Here is a 22680-nt window from a genome sequence, read left to right on the forward strand (position 1 = left end):
AGTATCCTTTGTGGAGAATGTACGCAACTGGATAAATAATCAGACATTAATGCCTGCTTAGCATGTTCGTGTCTCCACATTATTTATACATTTGATCAACATCACAACTCGGATTAACGATCACGGGGCACTCCTTGTATCAGATTAGTGCAACATTTTGTTCTTCGTGTGGCTAATTTTGATATCGAGCAACGAGGCTAATTTTACAATTGCAACTTTGCATCAGTGCAACTCAGTGATGCTTGCAGTCATGGATACGTATAATTTGTGGGTCGTTTCTGAGCCGTAAGCCTCGTGTTGGCCCTGGGCCGTATTAAGTGAGAAAGGGAAAGTAAGACGATGCAATGTTGCGCAGTCACCACCACTGCAGTTACAAAAGTTGACGATCAAGACAATCGTTGATGATGATGGTGGTGGTATGGTGATACCGATTGCATCATCGTCTTCTCGTGTCCTGCCACTGCAGTCACGTGGTTATCCAATATCGGGCTGATGATGATTCATTATGACGACGATGACATGGTCCAGTCTGAAGCCCTGGCCAGGTTATGTCATAGTGCATGGCTCCCACAGGAGCTGAGACACAGCAATAGATGCTCCATGGTCTGTTTCATCGCTCACAGAAATCGGTGTCATTTAGATGATGATATGATGACCAAGCATGCTTTGGTGATGATAATGATTAAACAATGGCCTTGCCAATAACCTGAAACTCATTCCTCGATCTCATCACAAGTGGCTCTAACTGAGATTTGAACGCACATATCGGTATTTTCCAGGAAAGTATCTAGATGACATGCTCATTATCAGCTGACTGTACCACCAGGCTACCCCCTACACAGGGAGTCGGATTGCAAATGTTGTGGATTTGCTCTCCAACACACCGGTGTGCTGTACTAGTAACGGATTGGCCATGTATTATGGATGTTATTAGTCGCGAAAGCCTGCGTGTTAAACTGACAGGGAGTTTTGTTTGCTAAACACTATATTTAGTAGACAACACATTCTTGAGTGCTTATGCCAATTTCTATTTACACACACAACACTTAGCAGTGACGGACAATTATTCATGACCCTCCTACCCTTCCTAACAACAGTACCCACAGAGTGTCTTGTGCTTTCTTTCCCATTTTAAATGGGACCGGCACACCGTGGGTCTACCCGCAACGTGGTCAACAACCAACCCCTGCAAGTTAATAGAAAACGCATTAAAGCCGAGTGGTTGGAGGCGAGGCAGTACTGAGCAGCCATTGTGTGCATTGCCTGGGACTTAATTTACGTGGTGTTGTTTGTTTTTGTTTTGAGATTAAAACAACTGGGTCTCTCCTCGTGGTGGTGTTTGTTGTTGTTGTTATTGTTGTTTTAACGTGCGAGAAGATAACGGTGCCCCCCTTTTTTAGTCGGTTTGGAATTTAATATTCTGCACCGCAACACGAATCAAAGGGATTTTTGTGTCATAACCGTCTGTGGGAAATGAACCAATCTTCACAATGCGTGTGAAACGTAGAAAGAATGCAATAACCATCACCCCCACCCCCCAGATGATATTGATATCGGTGCTTTGTGTGCAAAATATTCCCTCCCCACTGTAGACAATTCACCTAAAAATCCGAACGCACTTAATAACCCGTGCATGCATCCATTGCACGGGAGCGGCCACCCTCATAAATGATGGATTTCTCATTTTCCGCAGTGTCTTGCGCTGGGATATTTCTACAAATCCGTTCAACTTTGGCGCAGCGTTTGTCTCGCAGCGCTTGTTAGAGAAACGAAGTCCGATAAATTAAACGCGCCCTACACACATTTCCGTACGTTGCACAAGACATCGTGGTGATTCAACCAATGACAGAAGCCGTGTTTTTTTAATGTCATCACTTGAAAGAGAGAGGGACACTGCGCCACATGGCTCATTAAGTGACTTTTTTTAAACTCGCAACGAAGGCCCCAGACCACAAGAATGGCTTGCAAGCTCACGAATTCAGAGGATGTATTTATACTTGAGGAATCTGATGAGCTATGAAGCTCTTTTTCGCAGATGTGAAGTATGGGCGTGTAAGAACATGACAACAAACAGAACAACAACACGTGATAGTAGTGCAAAGTGCGAGAAAGATAAACAAATCGCCCAAACACAAACAAATACAACATTAAACCATCCCCATCCTACCAGGCAAAGCCTACTGAGGTATTCACTAATACTGGTAGGAACCCCTGGTTACACCAGCCCACAGGGGATTATTGTGTCCGTCCGTCCGTCGTGCATCCAAAAATAGAAGGGGTGGGGCTGGGTGGAGAGGGGAGGGTGGGGAGGGGCTGGGTGGGGAGGGAGGGGCTGGGTGGGGAGGGGAGGGTGGGGAGGGGATGGGTGGGGAGGGTGGAGAGGGGCTGGGTGGGGAGGGTGGGGAGGGGCTGGGTGGGTCTGGGTGGGGGCTGGGTGGGGAGGGGCTGGTCACCCCGTGGTGCCCTTATAAAACTCAACGTTTAACCTACTGACGCCGGCTTGTGCCCCCCCTCACAGTCGGGCTTAATTGCGGAATACACCACGTGGTGCCGCCGTTGACCCTGGCCATTGACCGAGCAACCCAACGTTCCTACCAGCTCCCACCGCAGGAATGTGTTTTCTCAGAAGGGACCTGGCCACAAATGAGAGCTCAATAAAGTGGCCCAATCATTTGGACATATATAGCGCCTAATAATAATCTAAATAGACTAAGCGCGTGTTTAGAATCGTGGAAGGAAAAACCGGAGGACCCGGAGAAAAAATCCTGGCCTGGCTTTGGCTCCGCCACGGATTCCTCCACTGATATATAATTTTTCAAAGTAAATTGTGGTTATCCTATTTATAGACTGGCCCTTTGCCATAGGAGTGTGGAGGCTGCAACCATTGGCTCATGCCTGCAAATTGTCAATCGTAGTTGTATCCTCCTTGATAGAAGTAATCCTTGCCGCAGGAATGTGGAAGTGCCGCCACTGGCTCATGTCTACCAATCGAGCTGGGCACCGTAAAACGCCAATGACCAAAGGCATGCACGCGTCTTGTGCCTGGCTTCATCAGATCTCGCAAGCTAAGCCGCGTTGCGCCTGCGTAACACTTGGACGGGTGATCACCGTGGGGAAAAAAACCCGGGTTGTCGTAGTACTTGCCGTAACTACTCTGTGGGTAGCAGTGGGCTGGTGCAGAAAAAAACTACGGCGTTGTACTGTACTATTGCTCCAACGTATATGCTCCCCCCCTACCATCAACCAACCAACCGGCACTGTTCTAGATTTGAAGCTTTCGTCACTGCAAGGATCCATACTCTTTGGTTCTATTCGGTAAAGTCACGTAGGTAAAAAAATAAAACAACAAAAATCACGACGTTTCGGCCACAACACAAGTGGCCTTCATCAGCTGAAGGGACAGTTTGGACGTGACTTTAACCGAATAGAACCAGAGAGTATCAACCGGCACTGACCGGCATAGTGAAAATGCTATGACGATCACCTCCATAACCCGCACGGTTTGGCAAGGAGGTCCCTGATCCAACGGGCGGACGAGACAAACATTCGGGCTGTGCACGCGTGTGGGGTGTGTTTGACTGCAGCCAGGGCAGACCCGCTCACCCGTGTCGTCTTGACTTTGTTTCCAGCTATGCACATCCAGCCAGAGTTGTCCGGAAGAGTCTTGCACTCCTCGCCTTCCAAACACGGATCCATCTCGCACCACCACTTGCCCACGACTATCGACGCTGTTGCACGCACAAAAAAAAGACAAAGATCCCCCCGTATAGCCTTTAACAGACTGTTGGGGCAAGTGCTGTGAGCGAGGACCTATGAAGGCCGGCACGGTACACGAGGTGGTGGGTGGCCAACATCACGCCCGACCGCCTTTGTCTCCCCAGTGGCGATGTTTTTACACACCGCGCCAGGTACTCATTTGAGGCCGAGTCGACCTAGGGGAGGCCCAGGACCGGTTCAGATAATCGTCACCGGTGTTCGCCCGTGAGCGGGAATCAAACTCGGGCCGCCGGGTTCGTAGCGCAGCGTAGCGCTAACCACTACACTACCGCTGTTGCGCACAGACAAACACGTGCACACAAGGCAAAGATCCCCCGTGCAGCCTTTAACAGACTGTTGGGGCAAGTGCTGTTTGCGGGCACCTGTCCAAGGCCTGCACCTGCATACGTGAGGTCTCTTTCGCCAGTGCTTTGATCCAGATGGGTCTCTCTCAGCAGTACTTTGATCCAGATGGGTCTCTCTCAGTAGTGCTTTGATCCAGAAGGGCCTCTGTAATCATTATATGTTAGTAAATATATTAAATTTAGCGTAAGGGCTTGAAAAGACGTGAAAGCAGCTCCTAAGACTAATGAGATGGGAACATGACAACTTTTTCACTGATGATCGCCACTTTCAGCAACAACAAAACACGGCTGTTTCCTTTAACATTTAGCTCTATTCATAGGAAATAATGTGTAAGATAAGATACGACCACTTGAAATTGACTGCGTGTTCCAAACGCTTGGGCAAGATTTTTCCAGACGTCCTTTATAAGTGGGATGCCTGAGTGGTAGGGAATGGGATTGCATCTTTTTGACCGTCCTCTTCTATAACATCTCAAGTGCAATGACACTTCACAGAATCGGTACCTCCATTGGCAATCATGAAAATGCATGTTTAATACGTTTTTAGTGCTAGCAAAGTAGGTGGTGACATGAAGACATTCATTTTTTTTGTCATCTATCCCCCAAGTTCTGTTCCGATGTGTGTGATCGGCGTCGTGTCATGAGATCAATGATCCGTTCGGATTATTGTGTGACGGTGTAACTTGCTCTACGTCATAGAAAACGTCCAAAGGAAGTGGATATCACAGAGTTACTTCTGAGATCATTTCAAGTGACCTCTGGCCCACACGGTAGATGAAAGCATTTTACCCCACGTTTTGAAGAATGGGCCCCAAGAATTAAATGTCATAGAACCGCTGCCGAGATCTATTCAGGCGCCCTCTTCTACACACACACACACTAGGGGTGTCCTTTCTCCAAACCTAGAGACTTATTTGTGGTATGGCAGTGAAACCAACAATTAAATTCTCCATAACTGATGTTTTTCACCAAATTAAGTGCAAAACAGTTAAATGCGCTGGGGTTTTGTGTGTGTGGTCATTGGTGACCGGGCTGAAACCATCAATTCGCTACACATGAGAACGTGGTTTAATCGCAGGCTGCCGTCTGGATTTGAACCCACGGCCTCAGCTGTGCCAGCTCAGCGCTCTACCCTCTGAGCCACCTGGCCACCGCTAAAAAAAAAAAATATTTTTCCATTTTCCGTCTTTGTAGTGTGTGACCAGTGTTTGCCACCGGACGGTATTTTAGAGGAGGAAAGCTGCGCTCCAAGACTTTTCGTTAACATCGTGGGCTCAGTATAAATGCAAGCACCTCTGGTAATTATTGCCATGACGTTGTCGCCGCGTGTAAATCATTCAGCGCAGTCAACCCCCCCCGTTTGAAGGACGGCGAGCGGAGACGCTCTGCGGCTGTGGCGGCGATTTGGACGGTGTTCCTTGGCCCCTGCATCTCCTTCGCTGAGAATGACCTTTCATGATATTTAACGGAAAGTTTAATCGCCGCCCTGTCAATCCGCAACGACTTTGCGGTATTACTCCCACCCTCCCCCCCGCCACTCCCCTCGCCTCCACAAATGAATCGATCAGCAGCGGAGGCAACAAGGAACCCTGGGTTCTCCGCCGCCACCGACAAGCGCCCACGCGCCCTCTGCTACGCTGCGTGAGGGTCACGGCTGGCCACCGTGAGTTTGTCCACAAATTCAAACAAGCGGCGGACCAAAGGACGCTGCAACCGGTATCGGGAGCGGCGGGCGGGGGCGGTGGTGGCTTTGGCTCGAGGTTTAAACTCCTTGCGAGATGACACCAGGGATTTTACATTTAGGCAAGAGACGGGAGATGCAGCGAGATGGAAGGGAAATGCAGGCAGCAGTTGGAGGTGAAATACTACAAGCGAAGATGAAATATAAATGTCGTGGCATGAGAGAGAGAGAGAGTGACGTAGACTTAAGAAAGGTTAATTATGTTTTATAATGTGATTGGACTTGCTCATTAAGATCTAAATTCGCGCTGATGATTGGTTCGCCCGCAATTTTTGTTTCATGAATCCGGGGCCCCTTGAGCCACTTGGTACCCTCAACTTTTGCTTGCTTCGCTCGTGCCCTGCGTCGCCGCTGTTTTTGAGAGGGTAACTTTTAAACCGTACATTGTGTGCGATTATTGACGGCTCGAAGGTTGTGGTGGTATAATGCATTGTAAGCCAGTGTTTTGCACCTTCAAAGTAATGTGATTGAGTCACTGTGATTTATTTGACTACTTTATATATATAAAAATTGAACAAAAATAACAGCATAGCACTACATTACGAAAGTAGGCAGTGTACAATAATTATCTAACGCACAGCAGCTGTTGTGGTCCCTTCATGAAGCCAAGATCATGCCCTGTAGTTTTTACCTGCTGATTGATTTTTTTTTGTAATCGTCGAATAAAACAACTGCAAGTAAGGTCATCATAAACAGCGCTAAGTAACAATAATCTGATTACACACTGATAATTGGGATAGTCATACAGGGTTATTAATAATAATGTTACATTTTGAAAAGTTGGCGCATTTAATCCGTGACAAACAGAAGATGCATGGCCAGGACTAGGCAGGCGGTGAGTGGTGAAGGCACCGTTTTAAAGGGGGTGACCTTTCAAGGCGGGACTTGACTATACCCAACGACTGCGAATCGCAAATTTTGATTTAAAGCTTTCGTGATTGCAGGGATGCATATTCTTGTTTTTTTCGGTAAAGTCGCGTAGAAGGGAGAATTTTATTGTTTTTATATATATTTTTTATTATTTTATTGTTTCCCTTCTACGTGACTTTACCGAAAGAACCAAGAATACGACTCCGATCGCGTTTGCTCTTCTTTCGTGTTACGATTCCAGTGGCACGTCACTCCGTTAACGATCGACTCCCAAACGACTGCCGACGGCTGACGTGGCAGCAGGCGGATGTGTGGGTCAGAGGGAGTGCCACTTGCCTGCAGCAGTCGCCACCTATGAGGCGGCGTTCACAATGAAGGCGTTGAAGCCGTGCCATTTACATTTATGTTTTTAACGTGTTTTCTTTTTACTGGTTCAGCATCTTTTCTCCAGTGGGCATTGATTCTTAAGAGCATTCATGAGGACATTTTAGGTACTCCCCCCCCCCCCCCGCCTTTTCCCTCCCCCCTTTTCCCTCTCCCTCTCTTATTTTTTATTTCTCCTGCACGGGGGTATCAGAGATTAGGGAAGACAGCAGGGTTGTCGAGTTGATTGAAACTTGCTGTTTAGACAGCTTTCTATTGCACTGTAATGTGTTAGTGCTGGTGTCAATCCCCTTTGATATCCTCTGTGCTGTGTGGTCTGCATCGTTTTGTGAATAAAATACGTTAGGAATAAAATAAAAAAAAAAGTTTTTTTAGTTTTTCTTTTACATTATTTGTCGACGTGGCACGAACATGCCTCAAAAGAAACAAAAAACCCCAATTAATTTCTAATCGGACTCGTATAACGTATGCGAAGAGTATGCTACCAATGAACCTTCAGGCAGGGAAGCTGCCACGGTATAACGCTCACGACACTGAACCACGTGATCCAGAGGTCGCCGGTTCAATCCCCGGGCACGGCAGTCTAAAGGATGTTGGAAACTTTCTTAACCCCCCCCCCCACCACTGCGCTCAATCAATCGTGGTGCGGTGGGGTTTAAATGTCGGTGCTATCGCCTCCTTCCAAGAATGTCTGGCGAGCGTGGACGAGGAAGTCAACATCCTCTTTCCAGGTGTCTCTTGAGAACTCGGTCGAGTGGAGGCCCATCCACAAACAGAGGTGTTGCCTATTCTTTGGGTCTTTCGGTTAAGTCACGTAGATAGGTTCAAAGAAAATGTTACTTGAACCTAGCTACGTGACTTCCGGTAAGGAATATGAATTCCTGCAGTCACGAAAGCTTTAAGTCAAGATTTAGAGGCGTTACCTATTATCTATTTACATGTATTTATTAATTTACCAGGTAAGGCCCACTGAGCTACTAAAGCTCCTTTTTAATTCAGAAGCGACCTAGCCCCAAATGATAGCTCAATGAAGTTGTTTATCGCGTGGAAATGCATAGCAGCCAAATGCTCTAAACGCATGTTTATAATTGTGGAGGGAAAAGCCGGAGGCCCGTAGAAAAATCCACACGACCACGGGGAGAGACCGACAAACTACAAATATACAGGGGTCAGGGTCGAAACCCACGAACTGCTGTATACCAGGCGAGGTAGTTAACATCTTGCCACTGTGGCGCGTTTGCAGGGCTGCACCATTACTTATTGAACCTTAGGATTGAATTGGCACTGTTAGATTGAGCTGACACGTTTGTAAAGTCCCCGGGTTATCCCGGATTATCCCTGCTGCTTTGCAGTGGCCGGACAGCGATTGTGTTAAACACAATGAATGGCTTTAATTTTTTTTTTGGAGCACGCATTGCCCAATGGGTATAGGGGGAAAGTTAAAAGATTTATAAGCGTGCCTATTTGAGGCCATCCGATGAGACGCATACTTAAATAGGCAATTCTGTCTAATTTACGTCTTAATATTGAATTATAGAAAACAGCCAAGGTTAGCATATTGTGTTCCACCATATTTATTTATTTAAACGTGCAAATGATAATAGGCAATTATGTCTATTACACAGGTGTATATTTCATTAAAATAAAATACAGTACTATTATCCACGTGTACCGCGCCGTGCGCATTTTGGTGTCATGCTTCGTGCCGACTGGTAGACCGCTGTGATGTACATGACACCGCCGGAATTATGTGAGCACGATTTCAGTACATTTTGGGGGGATTTCCCTTCGACTAGAAATAAAAAGAATCGCGCGTCAGGGTGGCGATGTTGGTAAACGCTTCGTGCCTCGCAGCAACAAGGACCTGGGTCCGATTCCCAGACTCGGGGAGTCGAACGCGTGCCGAGGCTTGCCGACTCGTCCCTTCACAGTTGACCTCCAACAAGCACTTTTCAGTTTAACACCGTAGGCTTTCGCGACCAATATTATTCATAATAAAGGTTTTTGGGTTAGATCGCGTTATTTATAAATGTGTCGTAACCCTCCACCACCCGACACGGCCAATCAGTAAAAAAAAAGTGTCACGTTGACAAAAGACAAATTGTTCACTACTATAGCACCACCGGCGTGTTGAAGAGTGAATCCACAACATTTACAGTTTGAGTACGACGTTTCGCTGGTAATTACATCCAGCATCATCGGGCAATTCGCCATCATCGGGCAATTCGTCAGAATGGTAAAGCACTTTTCCCCAACAATCTCTTTGTGTACGTGTGTGCACGTGTGAACGCGTGTATGTTGGCGAGTAAGTTTAATTTAATAGGTGCTCTCTAACGGAACCTGTCCCAACAGTCGGTTTGATTAGACGGACGGATCCTTGTCTTTGTCTGTGTGCAATTGTGTCTACACGTGTGTACGTGGCGTATGCCTGCTGGTGGATGAGCGCGTGTGTTTATGTGGTGCTCGCTAACAACACTGGCCCCAACAGTCTGTCAAGGCCATACGGGGGGGATCTGTGTTCTTGTCTGTAGGAGCGGTAGTGCAGCGGTTAGCGTGCTGCGGTACGAACCTAGCTACCTCGGTTCGATTCCCGCTCACCACCAGTGACGATTATCTGAACCGGTCCTGGGCCCTCCCCTAGGTCGACTAAGCCTCAAATGAGAACCTGGCGCGCTGTGTAAATATGGCCGGCGGGGATACAAAAGGCGGCCGAGCGTGGTGTTGACCCCGCTCGTGTGCCGTGCCGGCCTTCATAGGGTGCTCGCTAACAGCACTTGCCCCTACAGTCCGTTACAGGCTACACGGGGATGGTAGGAGGGGGGTGGGCGGCTATTTGTCTTTTGTTTGTTTTCTCTTTGTGCACGTGGACGTGAAAGCTCACTTGGCCATTGACCACGGCCGGCCGGGCCCCCCCCTCCGCCCCACACACTGAGAGTCCGCGGGCAGAGCGACCGTGCCTTCACGACCGTGCCTTCACGAAACGGCTTCATGGAAGGACGGGCGGATGAAGTGGGACGCGCGTGTGGGCGGAGGAGAGTGGAGAGTGGTGGTGGGTGGTGGTGGTGGGTGATGGTAGTGGGTGGTGGTGGTGAGTGGTGGGTGGTGGTGGGTGGTGGTGGGTGGTGGTAGTGGGTGGTGGGTGGTGGTGGTGAGTGGTGGGTGGTGGTGGGTGGTGGTGGTGGGTGGTGGTGGTGGGTGGTGTTGGTGGGTGGCGACGATGCGCAGCCCGAGAGGTGCTTCCTCGAATCGGGCGAGTCGTGAGAGCGCGCTGGGGGTGAGGGGGGGGTCGGGTGTGGTGCAAGTGGAAGTGGAGAGACGCCGGGAGGCGAGTCGGTGGGACGCGGGTGAAATGAATAAGGGCGAGCTTGATGGCGCGGGGGGGGGGGGGCAATTAGGGACGGGCAAAGGTTGAACAAAGGGAGTAAAACGATGGGCAGGCGGACAGATGGGGAGCGAGATCGACAGGCGGACTGGTGGCTAAGATGGGGGCAGGCAGACACGGACACAGTCGGACGGACTGACCAGCAGACAAACAGGCAAAGACAGACAGTATCCATAGTGGATAGAGATAAGCAGACACGGGCAGATGCAGACGCAGAGGGACAGGCAGCCGTGCTGAGAGGCACACGGTCAGATGAACGGGGCCGGCTTTGGTGGCAATGGGCAATGTCATTCATTGAGCGAGTCAGAGTTGAGTTGGTAGATCACACGGAGATGGAGCCATGGTGTGCATAAGGGAAATGAGTTGTTGCTCGACAATGAAATAATAATAAGCCAGGATTACAGTGTTACATTGCTTAGGTCGTCGCATCAGAGTGACACGTTACTTTTGCCCAATAATAATTTATATTGCGAAAAAAATGTATCCGTTGTGAGCACATAATAAAGGTTTTTGGGTTAGATCGCGTTATTTTTAAATGCGTCGTAACCCTCCACCACCCGACACGGATAAAACAGTAAAAAATGTGTCATGTTTACAAAGGACACATAGTTCATTACTTTAGCCCACCGGTGTGTTGAAGAGCGAATTTACATCATTTCATATTTCAGTACGACGTTTCGCTGGTAATTACATCCTGCATCATCAGGCAATTCGCCAGAATGGTAAAGCCCTCACTTGCTCCCGGTCTTAAATAGAGCAGCAGGGTGACGTCATCATTTAACTCATTCAGGTGCAGTGATTTGAGGCGGAGGGGGGTATTGTAATTATATAATCGATTGGTAATCAGTCAATGGTTATGATTTGTAATGAGTTGTAGATTAGTAACTAGTTGTAATGTGTGTCATTGTGATTATATGCTACGTTAGTAATCCGTTAATTAGTATGCGTTTCCCCTATAAGGAATTGTAATATGTATTATTTAATAATACGCTTCCAATCCGCACAGTTTGGTGCTGCATTTCCACGGCCGTTGTAAAACGTACCCGAGCCGCGCTGAGCCATTCGGGGATCCACCGAGTGAAGCTCATTTCCTGTGCCAACGCGAAACGGTCACATGACCCCAGCGGCCTCTTGTTCCTGCCCTAACCCTCCTCCCCTCACCTTACCTTACCATCCCTAATGCACCGAGGGAAACAATCGTTACCATTTTGGACGATTTTTGACCCCCCCTCAAATATGACGCCACAAAGCTCTGCCCCCCCCCCCCCAAAAAAAACCCCAATATGCTTCAAATCGCTTTAAGCTATTGTCATTGTAGTGCGTATTTAATGTGGCGCTGCACTCTGACGTTGTAGGAGAAAACACGATGATTGCTTGTGTTGCAGTTGAAACGTCGTGATAATTTTATTGTTTTATATTTTTATTATTTTATTGTTTCCCTTCTACGTGACTTTATCGAAAGAACCAAGAATATGAATCCCTGCAGTCACGAAAGCTTTAAATCAAAATGTATTTGAAAAGTTTATTTAATTAAGTAGAACGTGTTGTCTATATTTATTTAAAGTTGTGCATTTTGATGTGACGTCACATTTCTACTTCCAGAATCTTCCACTGCTATTTATTTGTCAAACTGAAACGCAGCCCCTTGTCCTCATTAAGCAGCTTCCTGACGTTATATTATCTTCAACAAAAAATTGAAACCCAATTTATATGTAACGTTTTCATTGTATGTGTGTCTAGGTCACTGTGGTAAGCCTCTCTGATATTTCACGTTTCCTCCAGATAATTAAAATAGTTGATCCTGTACGGCATCTAGAGATGATTTACAGTGTTTTTTCTTTTTACAATCTTTATTTGATCACGTAAGGCCTGCTAAGCTAAATAGCTTTTTTTCAGAAGTGACCTGGCCACAAGTGATAACCCAATGAAGTAGCTTATTAATGTGGACATTTATAGCAGCCAAATACTCGAAATGCACGTTTCTAAATGTGGAGGGGAAAACCGGAGGACCCGGAGAAAAATCCACACGATCACAGGAAAGAAATTGCATATTCCAACTATAGGAATCAACCAATCAAGTATTTTTATCGATAGCACTATTTCGTGCTGTATAGGTAAAAGACAAACATTGCTAAAATACTAAATCGCAATAAAAATAAAAGCAATTTCGGATGAATTATAATCGCATAATAATATTGCTAGCAAGTCATATATATAAAAACACATTATAAAAGCAAATATAAAAAAGTAAGTTTTTAGATTTGACCTAAAATTGCTTAATGATTGTGAAGCCCTCAGATCACCTGGCAGGCTGCTCCACATACGAGGGCTGTCTACACTAATAGACCGGAACCAGAGGTTCTGAGGGATCTTGCTGGTTCATATCTTAAAAGCATAGAGGACATGTATGCTGATGCCAAACCATTCAACGATTTAAAAAAACCCATACAATAATTTTTAAATCAATTCTATGACTGACTGGCAGCCAGTACAAGGATGGTAGAATGGGTGTTACGTGGGTCCTCTTTCTGGTTGTTGTCAGCACACGTGCTGCTGCATTCTGAATAAGTTGTAGTTTACATATTTACTTTGTCAGAAGACCGGAGAAGAGAGCATTGCAGTAGTCAAGTCTGCTGGTAATAAAAGCGTGCATCAGTCTCTCAGTAGAAGACCGAGAGAGGGAAGGCATCATTAGCTATATTTATGAGATGATAAAAGGCCGTTTTGGTGATATATTTGATGTGGGCTTCAAAGTTCAAATCCGGATGAAACAAAACACCTCCGTTTTTAACCTGCAGTTTGGCGTTTTCTGTCAGCGAGCACAAATTTTGTGAGCAGTTTATCTCTTCGGACTTTTGCTCCAATTACCAGGACCTCTGTTTTGTCTTTGTTAAGTGCCAGGAAATTCTGTGACATCCACATTTCAATATCATCAATGTACTTCATCAGGTTCTCGATGGGGCTTACATAATTAGGAGATATGGAAATGTATAGTTGTGTATCATCAGCATAGTAGGGTCGGAATCGAACCCACGACCCCCTGTATACCAGGCGAGGTAGTTAACATCTCACCACCGTGGCGATCCCTTGGTACCACTGGAGGTAGCAAAACTTTCGTACAACTGATTTACTTACATTGTTAACAAGAGTGCATTCCTTGATAATCCCACTCATTTTAAATGGTTATCGCATAATTTAGTGTTGTTGGCCACACAAAGAAACTGGAACCACTAAAGTTATGCCACCTGAGGTAGTACCAACAAGTTAAATTTCTGATCTGGGCTCGTGGACTAATTTGGAAGAACTTTACTGGCATGATAGGCCTTCGTATGTCTCTTTCCACTGTGCAACCGAACCGTACCAGGGCCAAGCCAGCCTGGCACCGTGCCAAACCAGCCTGGCACCGTTCCAGATTGTTTTCCACTGCCGCCGAGACCACACGCAGCGAACGACGTCGTCGGCCTAGCCCCTGACCCGCTTTGTCCCCGAGCCAAATTCACGTGAGTTGTATGTCCAGAGAAATTTGTCGCCATTGCCGAATGGCCGGTAGCAAAAAAAAAAACCCCACTCGTATCGTGATGGGGGGGGGGGTGGTGGTGGTCCCGTGCGCTGAGCTCTGCTCGCACGGGCCGATGTAAAAAAAATATATAATAAAAAAGGTCCGCGGTTTTCCCGTCATTCGTACCGTCGACGCAGGAGGGCTGAGCGCGCGTGGTGCCGGCCACCTTGCCCGGCAGGCAGGAGCACTTGACGGTCTGCGATCGCTCCTCGATCTTGTTCTTGTTGCAGCAGCGTCGTGCCGCGATGACCTCGCACGTGTCCGGAACTGCGCGGACGAGAGGGGCCACGGGCGAAAGGGCCCCGGGGCGGTGAGGGCTCGCATCGTATTGCGCATGTACGAATGTTGATGCTGGTCAACTGGTGGCACTTCGGTTAAGAGAGTCAATGTCACGCACTCAGGTCGTAAGTTCACATCTTGGTTGGGAGTTGACTCGGTCAGTCATTTCTACAGGGTTGAAAAAAACAGTACCACTTCATAGGGGAGTGAACATTGTATGTGAACTTCTTCTGCACCGTACGTTGCCAACCGCACTAATCGGAGGTGTTGGGGTAAAGACAACAAAGTAGACACAGAATGCGAAATCATTCAGTCGGAGGCTGCCGATTGATGCAAAGGACAGAGGCTGCTGCTTTTTTTTTACAACCCTCTTAACCCTTTCCCGTTCCAATGACATACGTACACATACAGGGCACTCACACGTACGTCATCGTAAAAGGGCACGCGGGAGGGCACGTGGCGCAGTTTTTTTGGCACCGGCTATCATAGAGTGCGGTCGTGTCGCTGCGGGTTCTCCTACGGTGGAGAACGGTGTCTTTAAAAACAGCGGCGCTACCGCCTGCGCGTTCACGAGACGTCTCGGAACGGGAAAGGTTCAAGCACTCGCTTTCTCGTACGTTCAGTGCGTTCACTCGATGTCCGGCCCCGTCGCCACGCGTGGTTCATTGCGGGGTGGGGGGGGGTCTGGCTGCGCGTCGAGCATCTTCAGGGCATCGGCTGCGAGTGAGTGAGTAACGTCGCGAACGCTTGACGGAAGGAATGCTCAACGCGTGGCGCGATCGGGTGCAACGCCGCGGTTTGCAGGAAACGTACGCGTTCACCTTAAGCCGACGCGGACACAGAATATTTTGATTCTGAAGGAATCCGATTAGCTATGAAGCTCTTTTTTTTTTCAAAGATGCGTTAAAAGTCTTTGCAAACAAAAAAATCGCCCCTGCAAATCTGCCCGATGTGTTGTCGGATCTCGGAGCCTGGGCGAGGTCGAACGTCGTTTGTGCTTGAAAGGGAGGCTGCCTGGGAACACCACCGGGGTTTGTAGCCTTGGGCTGTGAAGTGGCCAGGTTGATGGCAGTAAGGCAACGAAGTGTTGAATCTGTGTGCGCAGAGCTTTGTGCGTTCATACGCCGCGTGCATGGGCTGTCCCCCAGGAGCCAACAGTTTCCCGCGAGGTTAGTCGTTAACGCCGCCTTGCAACCGACGACGTGCGATGGGTTAACGATAAGAGGCGATGGCATTTCTTCAGTCGGCCTTTTCCGATCGGGTATATATGATCGCTGCACTGTTCTGACGATTGCTAACAATGGTGAAACCGTTTCAACAGGGCCGCGGGGAAGCAGGCTACCTCATCGTGTCAAACATTTCACAATCCCAAAGAGGAGAAACGCCGTTCGACCTTCCGAGGCAGTTGCTCGCGACACTATTCAACGGTCGCCTTTTGGATTGCTCAGAGTCCCTTGCGGGCCTTTTTTTTGCCTTCTTGCGTATGGAGCAGAGCTGACTTTTTTTTGTGCGCTTGGTGGCGTACCTCCAGCGTTGTCTTTTTTTTCGTCGCATTTAAACGAGACGGCCGTTGCGCTCCGTGAATGCCACGGCTGGCAGTGGCGAAACTTGGGACCCGCACACGCCAGAGGATCTGAGAGATTCGTAATGTCTGCCAGCTAATGGCAAGCATGCACGCCGACTTTCCTAACATATACTCCAGGCTCTTTAAACTGGATATTATCGTTAGGAAAAAAAAACAATTATCACTAATCAGACTCTCATGTTGCTTCTACTCACACGTTTTCCAATGTATTGATAATGCATGAGCCACACTTGGTCCAAATCGCTTAATTCATGCTGTGTGGGAGGGCTCACTATTAATTGTTTTGGCTGCTTCGGATACTTCCCATCCAATACTTTTGGTTAATGATGAGAAAAACGCATTCGAACGAGAAGATGCTGTTGGGATTGACTGCATTTTCCAAATATTCGAGTTGGCTGCCTCTGAGCAAAAATACGGCTCTCAAGCGCTCAGCCCTTTGAGCTGGTGGTCTGGACAAGGCTGGGGCCGTCGGACACACAATGTGGGAAGTGGCATGGCATGCACGCAAGGGATGATGGGAGTCGCGCCTTGCTGCTGTTTATGAGCTGCACACCGTCTTTGAGTGTTGTTGGCCAATTTCTCTTGGCTACGGATCCCGCAAACTTGGGGGTTGACCTGAACCACCGGCAGCAAGACCCAATGTGCTGACCCCGTGAGTTGGGGAATAAAACAAAAATGAACGCATTAAACAAAACTCGGTGGTGCCCTAAAGATACGAAGGACTTTGCTCGCCCATCGCATTTGGATTGCAATTCGTGCTGCAACAAAAGCCTTTAGGATTTGAACGTCAGATCCTTAATGATCTGAATTCATTTGCTTGCTGAGCCGATTCCTTTTTTTTAGAGAACAACAACAAAATAAACATGTCAGGAAAAATTCCGTAATGCAAAACGCAAATCGTGATTCTGCATTGGCGGTGGTGCACACGGACAACCAATCAACACAGCCCATAAAGAGGGGCCGAACATTTGTGCAACCGGCGACGCTTGGAGAAGGAAACCTTTCTCGTCGGAACGATGAGCAAACTAATGAGAAATATCAACGGGTAAATAATAAATGGGCAAAATAATAAAGATGTTAGATTTTGTTGGTAGAAGTGAGCGGGCTTCGGCGGGACACATTGTGAGGAGGGATGATCACCGATGGCGAAGAATGCTTGCATAATACAATGTTTTTTTTTTTGGGTTAGATCGCGTAAATATATAAATGTGTCGTTGTGGTTTTGCTCTCCAACACACCGGTGTGCTGTACCAGTAACGATGTGGCACGTTCCGTTGACGTGAGAAACCCTTACTAATTGGCTGTGTCAGATGGTGGCCGGTATAGCGACACATTTATATATTTACGTGATCTAACCCTAAAAAAAAAAAACCTGTATTATCGAGGATATTGGTTACGAAAGCCTCCCACGTGATAAACCTGGAAAGAATACTAATAACAATACTGACGGAGTGGCAGACGAGAATTGCAACGCAGCAGCGATGTGCACGTCCGCTGAAGAGATGGAGCGATGAAATCAGTTCGTGCACAGGTGCAAGGTCGGATTGGTACAACCGCAGGCTCATGAGAGGTGACAGCAGTTTGGTGCGAGGCTTTCATCCAGCAGTGGCTCGAACGTCTGTCAGTTTTCGGACGCGGACAAATGGTGCTCAATGTGCTCACCGACAAGCCCTTTAAGAGACGCATTAGGCAGTGCCGCGGTTATTTTGGTGACGTTACAATGCGAGTGCCCGGTTAATCCCGAGTGCCTCCGGGCTGGTTCCCGGAGGCACTCGGGAACCAGCCGGACGGAGCACGGCGAGTGGGTTGAGGACGCTGTCTATCCGACAGAACTTGAAGAGTGTGTTTCCATTAAACGTGTGAATGTTATACGGGCAATGCTACTTTCCTCCCACATGGGGAGAGAAGGGGGTGGGGTAGGGGGGGGGGAAGGAAAAAAGCGAACAGAATTTAATAATCAAGACCTTTGCAATGAAGTCATAAGACTTGGTAAAAAGATTTCTTTTTGTTTAAACATTTTCAATTTTAGTCGGTGTCTCTGCACGTGGCTTCTGGGTCAGAGCGCTGAGCCCGGCTCCTAGTCGGTGTCTCTGCACGTGGCTTCTGGGTCAGAGCGCTGAGCCCGGCTCCTCTGAGACCCGAGCGTCGCGAGGTAATGGTCTTAGCCCAGCCACTGATGACTGCACGAAACATTCTGACATTTACATTCAGCGTTGCTCTTAATTTGGCTGGATTCCAGCCGATAATTGGACGCGCCGGCTTCACTGTTACGAGACAAAAAACATGAGTGTTGCATGTGCGTATGTTGAACTTCTTTTGCACCGTACGCAGGCGACCGAGCTAATCGGAGGTGCGGGGGGAAGGACAACAAACTTTACGCACAAAAGCAGTTCCTTCATAAATTAGTTTTTTTCAGTATAGATTTGGAAGTGCATAGAAGGGAGAGCGTTCCAGACGGCGGCAGAAATGTGCGCCCCCACTAAGTGTACGCACAAAGAAGGAACTCGAAGCGATCTCGGAAGCAGTTCTATAAACTATATTTCTTTGGGCCATTCTCCAACACACGGGGGGGGGGGGGGGGTGATGCATCGTTGCGTGGAAGTTCTGAATGGATGCTTTGGCGCGTGACAGGATGACGCAGAGCACCATCTGGAATAGTAAACGTGTGGAGTCATATGATGCGACGAATGAACCTCCTCCTCGAAATTCAGTCGGTAGGGCATCGCATTACGTTGGACGCTGGACCCACAGGATGACGGCACTGCTACCGGAGCCGCTTCAGCGAGGCCTCTCTCTTCCCACACTACAGAGACGGTTTTCATGCTCTATAAGGCGATCGGTTGCCAACCATTCACCAAATATATTCTCTTTAGAAATTCTATCCAATAGGGCTTAATAGCAAAAGTTATTTCTTGATCTAATGAGCACCCGAGGCAGTGCTCATCTGTTCATGGCCTTGAACCAGTGGTGGACATTCCTCATTCCTATGGTGGGGGATGAGTCTTTCTGGAGGTCAACCACTCCACTCTGGAGGGATGACGGGCTGGAGTCGACCTCCAACTGGGAGTTGAACCCGCACCCCATCGGATTGCGAGCTGCTCGGTGAGCAGAGCTGAGGCGGCTCAAGTCCCACGGGTTATCGAGGAGGGTTCCTGGATTAATGAAGGATTTATGGCCGCACGAGAACCCACAATATCAATGGTGCAGGCTCATCGTCTCTGACGTGGACATTACGACTCCCACAAGTAGTTCTCAAGGGTGTTGTATATCGTGTCCCTCCCCTCCACCTCCAAATCATGACCACCAGTCCCCCCCCCCCCCCCACACCTAGCACTCACCACTCCCCAGAACAACCCAGGTTTATGAAGGCCACAGTACACAGAGATCACATGTCCGTGCCTCGAGTCAATGTGGGGGTTTTAGTAAAGCATCTAATTCGTGGCGCTGACATTCCCCCACGCACTTTAGAAACGTCTCCTGCACGGTATCCATGCCGCAGCCCAAGCTACTGCTTGAAAGCCTTTATGCCCCCCGCCCCGTGTCCTCCCCCGGCATGTCTCCCCCTCCCACAGGTAGATAACAACGACCATAGCCACTTGGGTCACCTTAGACTTGCGCTGTCAAGATGTTAAATACCTCATCTGGCATGTAGGATGTCTTGGGTTTGATCCTGACCCTAATTACACCTGGATATCCGGAGTTTGAACGTCTCTCCTCTGTGGTCGCATGGATTATTTTCTCTGGGTCCTCCGGTCTTTCCCTCCACATTTAGAAACATGCACTTAAAGTATTTGGCTGCTATGAAATTTCACACGATGAGCCACTTCGCCATCATTTGTGGCCAGGTCACTTCTGTAAAAGAGGTAGACAGCTCAGTGGGCCTTACCTGGTAAAATAAAAAAATAGTTCAGCAGTTTAGTTTAGACGTGAAGGGCACACAGCCACGAGGACGTTCGCGGCACGCACTCGCCCGACTGCGCACGCCACGTTCGGCCCCGGCATCTGCCGCTTCGTCCAAATGAAACGGCGGAATCCGCTCGGCACGGGGAAAGCCGCGGCCAAAACGACACCGATGTGACTTCGGCGCATCGGTGTCGTTTTCCGAGAGTCGCCGAGGTCCTTTTCGAGCGAAAGCACGCCGTTTTGGACTTGAAAATGCTTACTCCTGGATAGAAAAAAAAAGGAAGAGCAAGGAGGTAAACAGTCCAGAATTAACTTTGCGCCGCACTGTGGGATTACTTTTCTGTCGTACGCAGGGAGGAGCCGCGCGTGTGGTATCCTTGTTATCCGTGGTGTGAAGGTTTATTCCCGTGCGTTCATGTTTGGAACAGATAAGCCGTTGGGGGGGAGGGGGGGGGGGTGGAGAAATAAAAATCCACATGAAGGAATGTAACACGCATTTTGTGAGAGAAAAAAAAACCCAATATAAAGCCCATGTTGGGGCCGTTGCCAAAAATGTTATGCTTTCAAGGTCTGCGAGGCTATTTGTAATTTTTTTGTCTTGCCTCTTTTAAAAATGTTGCCCCATGCGCCGGCTCGTATTCATGTGTAACACAGAGCTGTGCATGGCCCTACAATAATAATAATATTGGTGACAATTATTGTTGATTTACCAACAACATCTCCACGGAGTCCACCCCCCCCCCCCCCCACGCCGTAGTAGGGCTTTCGCGACCAATATTATTCACAATACAGGTTTTTGGGTGAAATCGCACAAGTTTAAATGTGTCATTAACCCGCCACCACCAGATGCAGCAAACCAGTAAGGTTTGTAAAAAAAAAAAGTGCGTATTAGTTACTACTACAGCCTACTGGTATGTTGGAGAGTATATCCACACCATTTATAATTTGAGTACGACGTTTCGCTGGTAATTACATCAACCAGTATCATCGGGCGATTTTGCCAGAATGTCGTACTCATATTGTAAATGTTGTGTATTTACTATCCAACGCACCACCGGTGGGCTGAAGTAGTAACTAGTTGGCACGCTGTGTTCACGTGATAAACACTTACTGGTTGGCTGTGTCAAGTGGTGGCGGGTTTAACGACACATTTATACCTGCGCGATCTAACCCATAAACCTTTATTGTGAATAATATTGGTTGCGAAAGCCTTACTACGTGTTTGGCCAATTCTTATCTCTCTTCGATGGCTGGGCTGAGACCACTTGCCAACAGAGTTTTTGCCTGGCTGTACGGGATAGAGTGTTGCCCCTCGCACGCGTGGGTTTTCTCTGGGTGTGCGCCGATTTCCACCCAAATGTAAACACTCATTGGATTCGAACTCGGGCTGTCAGTAGTGCTGGCACAAAGCCCTGATAATGGACTCGGCGCTCTTTGACCGCTGACCCACTGTTTGTCCCCCCCCCCCAACTTTCCCTTGCACAAGAGCCCCATCTCAGCCATCTCTCACCCACCTCTCAACTAAACTATTTTATTTAAAAGGAAACACCCAAAAAGCTATTGGCTCTTTCTCAGAGGTGACCTGGCCACATGTGATTTCTGATCGCAGTGGTTGATATAATCACACGTGGGAATTCATAATAGTAGCGTAATAATCTAAACGCGCGTTTCTAAATGCGGAGGGAAAAAACCCGGAGATCCTGGAGAAAAATCCACGCGACCACTATGGGGAGAGGGAACACGCAGACTCCAATTGTACAATAGGCATCGTCATGGTCTGGGATCGAACCCAGCATCATCGTGTGTATCAGGCGAGAGAAATAACATCTCGCCACCGCGATGCACCTCATAGAATACAGGCGACAAATCAACGACAAAATGAGTTAAGGTTGAAGCTGCTGAGTGGTCATTTTTTTTACTCTTTGCTTAATGATAACGAATGGGAATTAACAGTTTCAGCCACGTGTGCCGATGGGTACAATCTAACGCACAGGGAACGATTCCATTTATTTTGAGCAGTGCGGTAATTAAGCATGGTCTCACCTCGGTGAATCTGTACGGATAATTGATTTGCTCTGCCAATGGGTGGTGGGTTGAGGGCCCACCGCACAGCCCACTGCAAATAATCATGCATGCTTCTGGGAAAAAACCCCGGAAATATTTAACATGTAAGCATAAGCCTATGTCGTAACTATATGCTTGCCTCTGTCGTAACTACATGCTTGCTTATTCGTGAAGAGTCGCACACGGTATCCGTTCACTCTGGAGGAGAGAGAACGACTCGGAGGTGCGGGGAGGAACTGCAGACCAGCGGGAAGGCGACAGCTACATGGTGAACCGTCACCAAATTCCATCCCAAGCTCGGCGGTCCCCCATACATTTTATAGGGTTATCGGCCAGTTAATGAGTGTTTACATTTGGGTGGAAATCGGCGCACCCAGAGAAAACCCACGTGTGCGAGGGGGCAACACTCTATCCCGTACAGATGGAACAGATAGAGTACGCATTTTTGCTGTAAACACCTTCTGGCATAGCCAGGATATGGCTCCTCAACGCCCATGGGCAGGTAGACTGACAAAATCCGTGTGCGATCCACCAACCCCTACTGCCTCCACAGCGCTGGACGACAGGCATGCGCCACCACCTCCAGTTACCACGGCTGGTGACGTCCGGTTACGAAATGAGTTCTCCATACATAGATACGCCTACTCACGCGAGCGTGTCTGTTGTGCGTCCGTCGTACACCGGGTCGATAACAACTTTGCTACCAAACATCCTAATTGTGAAGGGTTGCGTGCGCGGTCATCGAGCGCGGGTCACGTGACCGCAGTCCCCCCCCTGAGAAGAAAACGAAAA

General features: G+C 48.2%; 1 protein-coding gene across 1 annotated transcript in view; it reads right to left on the reverse strand.

The window, feature by feature from the left end:
• The window catches only part of LOC116952701 (chemokine-like protein TAFA-1), a 185581-nt gene that overhangs the window by 16156 nt on the left and 146745 nt on the right, over positions 1–22680 (reverse strand). The window contains exons 2-3 of the mRNA XM_032972294.2: positions 14184–14324; positions 3604–3728 (exon numbers count right to left, since the gene is read on the reverse strand). Coding sequence (XP_032828185.1) covers positions 3604–3728; positions 14184–14324 — 266 coding nt within the window. The remainder of the gene's footprint in view (positions 1–3603; positions 3729–14183; positions 14325–22680) is intronic.

Source organism: Petromyzon marinus, chromosome 48 (genome assembly GCF_048934315.1).
Source record: "Petromyzon marinus isolate PM22_M1 ecotype Great Lakes invasive population chromosome 48, UKy_Petmar_22M1.pri1.0, whole genome shotgun sequence".
NCBI classification, from domain to species: domain Eukaryota; kingdom Metazoa; phylum Chordata; class Hyperoartia; order Petromyzontiformes; family Petromyzontidae; genus Petromyzon; species Petromyzon marinus.